The sequence below is a fragment of the Hemitrygon akajei genome, chromosome 4 (genome assembly GCF_048418815.1).
Source record: "Hemitrygon akajei chromosome 4, sHemAka1.3, whole genome shotgun sequence".
In the NCBI taxonomy this organism is placed as follows: Eukaryota; Metazoa; Chordata; class Chondrichthyes; order Myliobatiformes; family Dasyatidae; genus Hemitrygon; species Hemitrygon akajei.
In genome coordinates, this window is record NC_133127.1 from 169,978,340 (window position 1) to 169,990,859 (window position 12,520).

Here is a 12,520-nt window from a genome sequence, read left to right on the forward strand (position 1 = left end):
AAACTGGAAAAGGAAATGTGATTGTGTATGATCGTGAAATATATTTAACATGCCAGTGAGGTAGAGGGTGACAACCTTTTGTGCGCAGTTTAAATTCTTTTCTGCACTAGTAGCAAAAGATGTGTGTGCTTGCACGCACATGCACACCTTAAAGGGAACATTGAGTATATCTCTTCAGCAGGACTGGAGGGGCACTGCAGTAGGGTCTCGGCCCGAAACGTCAACTGTACTCTTTTCTATAGGTGCTGCCCGGCCTGCTGAGTTCCTCCAGCATTTTATGTGTATTGCTTGGAATTCCAGCATCTGCAAATTTTCTCTTGTTTGTGATTGGGTATATGTGTAGTTTATACCTCTAACTGATGGGAAAGGAAGTATCTTTCTGTGGATGAAATTATAAACTTTGGTATTGTCATTTACGTGTGATTTTGAAACCAGCGTCCTACCAGTGAAAAGGATCTCACCTTGAACCAACAATTACAGAGGGTTTAGGAATTGTGATTTTAAAAACAAAGGAAATAAAGCAAACATCTTGGTTTATTTGAAATACAAAAAGCAGGAAATGTTGGAAATGCTCCAAAAAATAATGCACCCCCTGGGGAAAGAAAAGTCCTTTCCATTTCAGGTTATAGACTTTTCATCATAACCAAAAGTGAGAGAGAACATGTTAATTTTAAGATCCAGAATATGGGAGAGACAAAGAGGACAAAGGAATATCTCTGATAAGGTGAGGCTGGGGTTGCCTTGGTGACAAACTGTTGACACTCTATTTATATCCCACCACATTGTACTGAAATCCATTAAGCCAATTAATTACTTTTCAAGAAAACAGATAATTTTTAAAATGCAGAAGATATTTGAGTAAGTACATAATTAGGAAGGGTTTAGAGGGAGAATTTTCTCATGAATTTAATTTGTGTTCTTTCCTTGTTTTTATTTGATGCTGGATCAGCATGACTGAAAACTATGTCTGAAGAGACCACACACAGTTTAACAGGGCCTTCTACGCATTCTATAATTAACTTCTATCCATTCATAGCCCCGGATTTCGATTTGACCTGGAGCCAGAGGTCAGATCCTATCGTGCGTTATTGCCTGAAGCACATTCTCCTGCAGATTCTGTGCCATTAGTTTATACAGAGAGCTGATCAGCATTGTTACCGCTGAAACGGAATTCCACATCCTGTCTCTTCTGCCAGTTCATAAGCTCCAGACACTGCAGCTCCTTGCTTTCATTAATCTTCTCTTCTTCCTGCAATTTACAAGTGATCTTTGAAAATTCACACAAAACCTAACATTACTGAGTTATTCTGCATCATTTCACCTACTGGTTTCTTTTAGAGAATGGCAGCAGACAAGACACCACTAGAACATGCACTTCAGACAGGGCATCCGATCTTTTAAGCAGCACCTTGTGCTGAAGCATTGTATCTGGTGGTTGGTTTGCTCGGAAATGGTTGGGTTGGGGTTTTATTCTTATGACTTTTCATTCATTACCAACATTCCTGATAGACAAAAATAGCAAGAACACCCAACTATCTTCAGCAGATCTTTGTTAGGACCAGGCAGAAGTAAAGCAGTGACTTTAGTGGGTGTTTGGAAGGAAGGTGATCAGTGGTGTTGGGGTGGAATTTCATGGGTAGGAACAGAAAATCTCTCAGAGTTCTTGTTCCCACTTGTCATCCAGCAGCAGGTGGAGTTAGGATTAAGCTGACTCTCATAGGCTCTGTGTTCATACATCTACCAACGTAGGTGGCAAATTATATCCATCAAGACTCCACATTTCACCGTCAGACTCTCTGCAGCCATCGATGTGGCTGGCTCACGTTGTCCACCTTTGACAGGAGTACCCTTTTCACAAGTTCACTTTTTCATATAAAGACTTTAAATTTAGTTTGGAATGCTTATTGGAATGCAGTGGTTGGTGACAAAGAGGGGTGAATTGGTCAGAGAATCTTGGTGACTGAAGATTTGGGATTTTGTTTGCTGGCATCCCTCTCATGGGAAGCACAGGCTGTAGGGGACAGTCTAGACTGCTAGCTCCTTGTTCTTCTTTCATGTCAGCTGTTTGTCCTATATCAGTTATAGGGATTCATCCTTTCATGACAGGATCTTCCTGCACCATGTAGAGTGCCATGAATCTTGACAAGCATATTCATATTGCTAACAGTCCCAATTTCATACCCACTAACCTTGGCTCCCAACACAAGTTTAGCTCACTGCCTGAATTATATAACCATAAACTTGTCTTTTTGATCAGTGAGCCGAGCTCCATCAGCTTCTTTTAATCATTCCACAATACACATCTATTTCTGTCTCTAAATCTTTGCCTTGATTCAATACACCCGGTGCATCACCTCTAGAATGGACCACTCGGATACTTAATTGCAATTTTTTTTCCTTCACAATTACTGCCTTAGCTGTTGAAAGCATCTATTGGTATTTAAACACTTAGTCATAAAACCATGGAGCTATAAAGCACGGAAACAGGCCCTTTCGCCCAACTCATTCTGCTGACCAAGTTGTCTAATGGAGCTAATCCCATTTACCTGCATTTGGCTCAAATCTCTGGCTAGCTGTCCATTCTCTGTCTTCCTTGATCTTTGACACATTTTAATCTCTACTGCCCATAGCTCACCCTCACTTCATTATTTCTATTGGCCTCTGCCTTCCCCCGCCCACCACCAAGTCCCTCTCATTTCCAATTTCTATCTTTTCATGCTCCTTTCCTTTCCCTCAAACTCCTTCTGCCTCCCAAAAATGTATCTCTTGCGTTGGCATCTAGTGTGTCTTGTCTCTCTGTTGACTTCACCATTAGCATCTTAGCTATCCAAACTATACACCCCCACTACTGTTTCTTTAAGCATTCTATCACCTTTAGAATCTTAAAATCTGGCATTTAAGCACATTTCCTAACATTCTTCTTCAACTCTACTCTGACAAAATACTCAGCTTTCTTCTATTTTGTTTCTATCATCCTGCTTAGAATGCTTTTTAGCAATTTTTTATTGACAAGAAACTAGAAGGGCTAATGGGGAGATGCTGTAGACTGTCTCCTATGGTTCAAAAGTCCTGGAATAAGGGATTAATCATCTAGAAGAAATTCCTTTATCCTCAAACTGTGCATCTTTGCAAATCTCTACCCAAAGGTGTGGCAGCTGTTCGGTCATTGAGTATTTTAGGACTGAGATCAGTAGATTCTTTGAAGCCAATGGGATCTGACAGGAAAGTGAACTTTGGAGATGGATATTTAAAGGTGAACCAACCTCAAGGGGCACTGCAGCTTCTATCCTTAAATACTATGTAGGTGCAAGATTTCCTGTCACTGCAATGGCATGTATCATCACGTGGAAAAAGTAGAGTGGGTTATCTTCAAGATGGAAAAGAAGAGTTACTGGAAACAAGCCAGAGGGGAAATTGCAGAAGAAATAAATCATGCAATTTTGCTTTTGGTGATGATCCCTGCAGATCCTGCAGGGGAAGCTCATTTGCAAACTTAATTGAACCATTTTGTTTATATCCTTCAACAAAAAGCAGAAGAAATTGTTGGGACTGGGAATGAAGACAGGGAAAGCCCATCAGACACTTCAATGGCTAATGAAGTATCTACACAATTAGTCATTGAGAAATCGGTGGCACGGTACTGCGCAATGCTTTACAGTGCCACTTCTCACCGTGTCTGCGTGGACTCCCACATTCCAAAGACGTATGGTTAGAGTTAGTGAGTTTTGGGCATTCTATCCTGGTGCCGAAAAGTGTGGCAAAACTTGTGGGCTGCCCCAGCACATCCTTGCTGATTTGATTTGACACATAATGATGCATTTCACTGTAATTTTGATGTACGTATGACAAAATACTAATCTTTTTTCTTTGATTTCATCTGCAGAGAACAACCAGTCAGACCTCGTACACGCGCGTGTGTGTATGCATGTGCATGTGTGTGTGTGTGTGTGTGTGTGTGTGAGAAAGAGAGAGAGAGAGAGCATCTCTTCTACCATCTCTTAAAAGTGTTAACTGTACACTATTATATGGTTTACAAGTCAATGTGATTTAAATAGCAGAGCACATCTGAATTCACTGAATTGCATGAGGCATTATTGTCAAGTCCAGTTCTCCCCTCATCTGATATCTACTTCTCCAGCAGGTTTAGGATTGGAAGCAGCTATGAAATGCTCATCACCATTACAATAGGCAGGCACTGAGACTAGTTTTCCATTAACAAAACTCAGAGTGGGGTCTCAACTCTGTGACCTCTGGTTTGTTTGAATCATATGGATAATATTACTGAATCAGAGAGCCAAGTAAATTTCCACTTGATGTCCTTTTATATCAGAAAGGAGCTCGGTTAAACTTACCTTAGTGATCAACATAATTAATAATCACAATGCATTCCATGAAAATTGAAGCAAAGGAACAAGCATTTTGTATTTTGTCCATTCACCTTACAATGATTTCCATTCTGAACTGTTCAACACCATTCAGGATTAAATGCCATAATTTATGTTCAGCCCAGACAAGCTGTATGGATCTATAGAGAGAACCATTTTCAGTTCTTAGAAATTAAACACCTTTTTGTGGAGGAACAGGTGGCTGGGTGGAGATACGCCGCTACCAGAGGAGGTGTAAGGTGCTCCCTCCTTTTGCTAGCTTGCGGGTCACCCTTGGGCAAGGTGTAAAACCTGCTTAGCCCCCTCCCCCCACGAATCAGGGTTGCATGAAGCCATGGGAGCAGGTGGAGGTTGGTCTTATGAGCAGCTGGTGCATATCTCAAGTCCTGGTTATGTGACCACTGACACCAGGCAGACAATCTCTAAAGAGTACTGATAATGGCTGAGGTCACCAATCTTGTAAAGGCACTGCCCAGAAGACAGCAATGACAAACCACTTCTGTAGAAAAATTTGCCAAGAACAATCATGGTCATGAAACCATGATCACCCACGTCATACGACATGGTACATAATGTGGAGAAAATTATATGGTTAATTGCAATACTTAAATTATTCCATGAAGTATAGTCTGTAATAAAGTAATAACGCATAAGTAAAGGCAACTAGAATTTTAATAGACTGAGCAAATGCAGATGATGCTTATCACAAATTGATCATATAACATTTACATTGATAAATTGCAGAACATTAAGATACAAAGATTTGTATTCAGGAGAGATCCAGTATGGAAGTGATGATGACAGCAGCAAGAGGAATCAGTGCAATATAATGCACCTTCTGAATTGTACGCAGCCTGAAGTTACCTGATGGGTTGGAAAGTTTGCTAATGGTGAAGTTGTTAGGTAAAGATGTACACAGTTTTTTCTTTGCTACCACACCTAGCAGATCCCCTCAACTATTCAACTCCATTAATCTTTTGGTGAAACCCTTTGTATACGCACGTGTTGGGTCACAGGCCGCTCCTGCTAAATTCTGTATTTCCGTGGTAATACCAAAAATGACCTGCAGGGGGCAGTGAGGTGGGCGGAGGGATGGGTTGGTGGGAAGGCCACGTTAAATGGTTTGATAAGTTGGTTTGCACATGTCTTGTTTGTTACTGTGTTGTCACTTTTTCATTAACCCATATGGTGATTGCAGTTAACATGTGGACAATCTCTGCCTGGTTCTCATCCTCGGTACTCCAGCCACTGGAAATTGATCAACAGAGGACCAATCACGGCAGTTCCCTGCTGCACAATGCATTTCAGTGGGTGCAGGTTGCTTTGTGATGTCTTGGAACAGACATAAAAGGCACTCAATAAAGGCGAGTCTTTATTTTCCTGATCATCGTCACCCTGAATCAGTTTGCATTCAGTAAGCGTAACAAGGCTGCAGCTGACAAGATGCATTTCATTTTATCCCATTACTTCACAACACAGTCCTTCAGACCTTAGAAACTTAAAAAAAACACCATCCTGTCAAACTAAGAATGTCTCTGTTTTTTTACATATTAGAGTTATGCTGACAGTCTTTGTAGTTCACTTTGCGATTACACTAACACACACAAAATGCTGGACGAACTCAGCAGATCAGGCAGCATCGAAGAAAAAGAATAAAGAATTGATATTTCAGGATGAAGGCCCTCGGCCCAAAACATTGACTCTTCATTTCTTTCCACAGATGCCGCCTGACCTGCTGAGGTCCTCCAGCATTTTGTGTGCGTGTGTTACTCTGGATTTCCAGCATCTGCAGAATCCCTTGTGTTTGTGATTACGTGAGAGCCTGATTGCAGTACAATGTGTACAGTAACAAATTGGCTAACCCATACATGTCCCCATGTCCTTCATTAATCTTAGTTCATCACTGAGTTCAATATCCTTAAGTGTGGAGGCTTCCACGTGCAGAATATATCATCTAATATCCATGCTTTAGAAGGGTTCTCATTGCATCTAATTCCTATTCTTGCATACTCTGTCCTATATTAAAATCAAATATGATGAAAGAGCTCAGTCAGTAGAAAGAGAAACCAGTTACTTCTTCTCAGAAAAATTAATTGACCCAAAACTTCAACTGGTTTCTCTTTCTACAGATGCTGCTTCAATGGCTGCATCCTTCCCACATCTCTGTTATTGTTCCAGATTCCACCCATTGTCATTTTATTTGTTTACCCTATAAACTCCCAGTCTCTAATTTCACGATTGCCCAGTTTTATAATTCACTATGTCCAGGTCCACTCTCTCCATACACATTGCTATAAAGGGCTGTGAGCTTTCCTCTTAACTAAACAATCATCATCTGTAAACTATAAATGTGTGCCGATGCCTCTTGATGTATAGAGTAATATCCAGCCCTCCACCTTCACCAACTGGGGTGTGGAGGAGTTTGAGTGTAACTACATTTCAAATAAAGCCAAGTGCCTTCGATTAATGATATCATGATATTCTAGATCCTCAATGGAAAATAAACACTGTTTTGATGCTGAGAGATGAAGCATCTGTACTAAGAATGATTAATTATTAAATTTGACAGAGTTGGGGGTCTACTCAGGACATTGCAGTTACGGATCATAATAGACGTTAAACATTTTGCAAGCATTTCGAATTGTGCTTCCTTAGCACATATTAAGAAATGCACACAGTGATTGTACTGGGTCTGCAATCATTTCAAGTTAAGTTTCTACTCAAAAAAGCTTTTCTTTTTCTGCCACTTGGACCTGACTAGAATTTCAGGCAGCTCAGAGAGACACTGTGACTCACATTTTGCTTGAGGCTGTAATGTGGAAATCAGTTAGGACAAAATACTTAGTGTTTCAAGTTACATATACACTCAGTGACCACTTTATTAGGTACAACTGCTCAGTAATTCAAATATCTAATCAGTCAATCACATGGCAACATCTCAATGCATAAAAGCATGCAGACATTGACAAGAGGTTCATTTGTTATTCCAACCAAACATCAGAATGGTGAAGAAATGTGATCTAAGTGACTGTGACCACAGACTGAGTGTTGGTGCCAGATGGGGTAGTTTGAGTATCTCAGAAACTGCTGATCTCCTGAGATTTTTTTTATATACAGCAATATCTAGAGTTTACAGAGAATGGTGCATAAAACAAAAAAAAACATTCAGTGTGCAGCAGTTCTGTGGGTGAAAGGAGAAAGGCCAGACTGATTCAAGCTGGCAGGAAGGTGACAGTAACTCAAACAACCATGCGTTTCCACAGTGGTGTGCAGAGAAACATCTCTGAATGCACAACACGTTGAACCTTGAAATGAATGGACTACAGCAGCAAAAGACCCCACCAGGTTCTACTACTGTACTGAATAAAGAGGACACTGAGTGTAGGCTTTCAATTTAACAGCATTGCAAGTATATAGCAGTTGTGACAGGAATATTTATTCTCAATGTTAGTCAATAGTCTCACATTTGGATCCAAATCTCAAATCTCCTTTAGGCACAAAGTTTAATTGGTCATTGAGGCTGTTCTGTTTGTGTCTTATATCTAAACTGAGTTGTATATTTACAATAGCTCCTCAAGGCTACTCTGCCAGCTGATTTGATTATAATTTCAACTTGACCTTTCAATCTAATCACATTTTGCTTTCTAGTTATCAAGATTCCACCAGTCTTTAACCTCATAAATCAAAGACTCCATCGGAACTACCATTCCAAAGATTCACAACACTCTGAAGGAAAATCATTTCACCTGCAAAGGGACTTGGATTTTTGACCATCACTCTATAGGTTTGCTGGGTCTGATCAATAAACAATACAGCCAAGCAGAATGTGATCCATAGTCACCGTCTCTCTGAACTGCGCAGAATTCCAAATTCCTAAAGATGTCTCACGGAGAACATTCTGACTGCCTGCATCACCGTCTGGTATGGGGGTGGGGGGAGCTACTGCACAGGATCAAAATAGGCTGCAGAGGGTTGTAAAATTAGTCAGTTCCCCAGGGGCATTAGCCTCTGTAGCATCCTGGACATCTTTAAGGAGCGGTGCCTGAAGAAGGCAGCGTCCATCATTAAGGACCCGCATCACCCAGGACATTTCCTCTTTTCATTGCTACCATGAGCAAGGAGGTACAGAAACCTGAAGGCCCACACACTCAGTGATTCAGGAACAGCTTCTTCCCCTCTGCCATCCAATTTCTGAATGAGCATTGAACCCTTGGACACTACCTCACTACTTTACTTCTTTTTTATTCACTACTTACTTAATTTAACCATTTAATATATACATACTGTAATTTGCAGTTTTTTTAATATTATGTATTGCATTGTATTGCTGCTACAAAGTCAGCACATTTCACGGCACTTACCAGTGATATTAAACTGGATTCCGATTCTGAAAGCGAAAGAGAGCAGAGACAGAAATTGAAATGTGTGCAGACTCAGCACAATCACTGCGTTAATTTCTTTGTGGCCCCTGTAACCTTCCCGCAGTTCTGCTGGCGCCCCGGGGTCAGTTTTGTTGCAGAACTGCCTTGTTGCAGTATTGGTGTTGGGGGAAGGGACGTGCCGTGTCTTCCCACCTGCTGACGCTGAAGTGACCGTCAGCAAGCACTCTCGCCTGAACGCAGAACACTGGATAGATTTACAGCAGAGTTGGAGAGCATTTGATGGAGGTCCAGCCCAACCCTCTTTGGAAGAAGATCGGTTACATAACTGCACAGAAAGGTACTGTTACCTGTATGTTGTAACAGCAACAACACTGACAAAGTTGTACCTTACAAACGTATATACAGAACTGGATACATATTGAATACAGTCTAGCTGGAACTGATAACATGATACATGAACCATTCTATTAAGTATATTGACTAATATTTAGTTCTGTGAGACACAATGTTTTTTCCTCAAACTGGAAATGTGTGAATACCATGTGTTTGCTGTGTGTACGAATATATAATTATACATTACATATAAAATTATGTACATACAAGTAAAAAAAGATTTTACTAGTAAAATTGGTCCTTGAAACATCTTACTTAAAGGCAAAGAAAAGTCTAAAGGGAGTAAATTTTATTCAAAGTGCTCCATTCTTTTATAGACAAACTTACTCGTCATTTCAAAAGTAATTGAAAATATTATTGCTAGCATGATGATTGCATTTCCACTGATGGAGGGTGGCGCCTGTGTACAGCAGCGGTTGAGAACTAATTTGGCAGATGCCCCAAAGCCATTGGCCCGGTGTGTTCAGCAAACCCCCATGCCCTCTCCTGCTCCTTATAAAGGTTGCTCCCTATAATGGAGTCATCTTAGGATATTACTCATGAAAGATGTCTCACTGTCTGAGCAAACAGGAAAGGTCCCCTCCGGGGTTCCATTTATATTTAAAACATCACCAGCATTTACGCTTTGGTTATTTTATTAAGCAGGAGAAAGCTTGAGCAAGGAGCACTTTGAACAGACATTTTATGAAGGACTTTCTTTCCTCTTGAAAGAGTTGAAAGACCATATTTCCGAGAAACAAGCACATAACAAGAAAAAGTATCAAATAAACACCAGGCAGAAGTCTTCCACTCCGAGTCATTTTCAGTTTGGAATTTTTTCCTTCCTTCCGATGTAGAAAGCAAAATGGAGCAAGTTCAGTGAGGAAACATTTGGAAAAGCTCCCAGAAAATATTTTGCTCTCAACTTTACTCCCCCACAGTTCTCTTGCTCAGAAACATCTTTGTCCTTATTTGGGGTTTCAGTACGGATAGTGTTTCTGTTTTTTACCGGCAAAGCAAGCCAGCCAAGTGCAGAGAAGCATTGCAGCTGCTGCCCCGGCTCCGGTACAGTAATAGGCCCATCCCAGCTGACACGAGCCTACCAAAAAAAACAAAACAATTTATGTTACATCTAATATTATCAAGCTTAGCTTCATGTTCAGCATTCTAGCGACATTGTATGAGGCACATCTGGTTCTCAAGTACATAAATCTTCTACTTTGAATTCTTCTGGCCTGTCCACAGTAATTCACAGTTAAAATACTTACCTAACAGTAGTATGACAGGCCAGTAGCATCATATAATCAGCTTTCATAAGAAATAGATATATTAAACATAAATTTTACACAATTTTTAGTAGAAAACACAACCTGAATAAGGAAAGGCAAAGTGGTCATAGTATTGTTAAACTGCAGTATAGTGCCAGTGAGCCTGGAGCTTGGGGTCTTGTCATTGGATAGACTGAGGGTTGATACTTAAGACTGAAGTCCAAAGCTCAATCAGAGATCCAGAAGTCAAAGCCCAGAGACTGGAGACTGGAGACCCGGAGGCCTGCCTTGTTGAAGTGCTGTCTGTGTTTGTGGATGGGTGGGAGGGAGGAAAGGGGCTCGTTTTGATGTTGTTGTTTTGTGCTTGGTGCGTTCTGTTTTACTGTGTTCTGTGTTGTTCTGCAAGGCACTGTGGGCATGTTTTGTTGGCACCAGCACGTCAGGTGACACACGAGGGCTGCCGTCAGCATGTCCTTGGGTTGCATTGATCGTTAGCGCAAATGATGCCCTCCATTGAATGTTTTGATGTAAAAAGCAAAAGAGAGAGCATGTAATGCAGTGAAATTTAATGGGTAATTATAGGATTGAGAAGCTTTTAAAAGCAACAGGAGACAACTAATACAGTCGTAAGGATGTAAAAGATTAAATATGATGGTAAGCTAGCCAACAATGTCAAAGTGGATACCAAAAGCATTTTCAGATCAATAAAGAGTAAAAGAGAGGTGAGAGTAAATGTCAGACTGCTGGAAAATGACGCTAGAGAGGTAGTAATAGGGGACAAAAAAATGTCAGAAGAATTGCATAAGTATTTTATATCTGTTACCACTGTGGAACCAGCAGTTTGCCAGAAATTCCAGAATGTTGGGGGGCAGAAGTGAGTGTAGTTGCTATTACTAAGGAGAGGTGCTTGCAAAGCTTAAAGGTCTGAAGGTAGATAAGTCACGTGGACCAGATGGATTACACCCAGAGGTAGCTAAAGAGATTATGGAGGCATTAGTAATGACCTTTCAAGAATCACTAGGTTCTAGCAGAGTTCCAGAGGAGTGGAAAATTGCAAATGTTACTCCACTGTTTAAGAAGGGAGGGAGGCAGAAGAAAGGAAATTCTAGGGCAGTTAGCCTGGACCTCTTGGTTTGGAAGTTGTTGGAGTTGATTGTTAAGGATGAGGTATCAGGATACTTAGGCTAAAGTACCATGATAGCTCATCAAGGGAAAATCTTGCTTGATCAATCTGTTGGAACTCTTTGAGGAAATAATCAGGATAGACAAAGGAGAATTTGCCAGAATTGGATTGCCAGAAGATCTTAGACAAGGTTCCATACTTGAGTTTCCTTCACAAGATAAAAGCCCATGGTATTACGAGAAAGATTCTAGCACGGATAGAGAATTGGCTGACTGGCAGGAGGCAAAGAGTGGGAATAAAGGGAGCCTTTTCTTGTTAGCTGCTGGTGACTAGTGTCTGTTCTGCAGGTGTTGGACCACTTCTTTTTACATTATATGTCAATGATTTGAATAACAGAATTGATGGCTTTGTTTTCAAGTTTATAGATGATACAAATATGAGTGGAGGGGTAGGTAACATCGAAGAAGCAGGGAGCCTGCAGAAGGACTTAGAGATATTAGGAGAATGGGCAATGAAGTGGCAGATGGAATACAGTGTTGGGAAGTGCATGATTATGCATTTTGGAAGAAGAAATAAAAGCGTAGGCTATTTTCTAAAAGGGGAGAAAATTCAGAAATCCAAGGTGCAGAGAGATTTGGGTGCATGCAGGTTTCCCTTAAGGTTAACTTGCAGGTTGATTCGGTATTGAAGAAGGCAAATGCAATGTTAGCATTCATTGACAGAACTATAATCATTGGCTGATTGGTAGGAGGCAGCGAGTGGGAATAAAAGGATCCTTTTCTGGTTGGCTGCCAGTGACTACTGGTGCTTTGCAGGGGTTGATGTTGGGACCTCTTCTTTTTATGCTGTATTTCAATTATTTAGATGATGGAATATTTGGCTTTGTTACCATGTTTGCAGATGATACAAAGATTGGTGGAGGGGCAGGTAATGTTGAAGAAACAGGTAGGCTGCAGAAGAACAGACAGGTTAGGAGAATGGGCAAGAGAG

General features: G+C 40.8%; 1 protein-coding gene across 2 annotated transcripts in view; it reads right to left on the reverse strand.

Annotated features, from left to right (window-relative positions):
* Window positions 1–789: 789 nt before the first annotated feature.
* lhfpl6 (LHFPL tetraspan subfamily member 6) overlaps window positions 790–12,520 on the reverse strand; it is a 161,811-nt gene continuing 150,080 nt past the window's right edge. The window contains exons 4-5 of one of the 2 annotated variants that reach the window (XR_012098762.1): window positions 8,747–10,238; window positions 790–1,249 (exon numbers count right to left, since the gene is read on the reverse strand). Coding sequence is in view for 1 of the 2 variants with exons in the window: in XM_073043956.1 (XP_072900057.1) it covers window positions 10,120–10,238 (119 nt within the window). In the remaining variant the exon portion in view is untranslated. Of the gene's footprint in view, window positions 1,250–5,039; window positions 10,239–12,520 lie in introns of those variants that run through there. The other variant, XM_073043956.1, reaches the window with a different exon arrangement.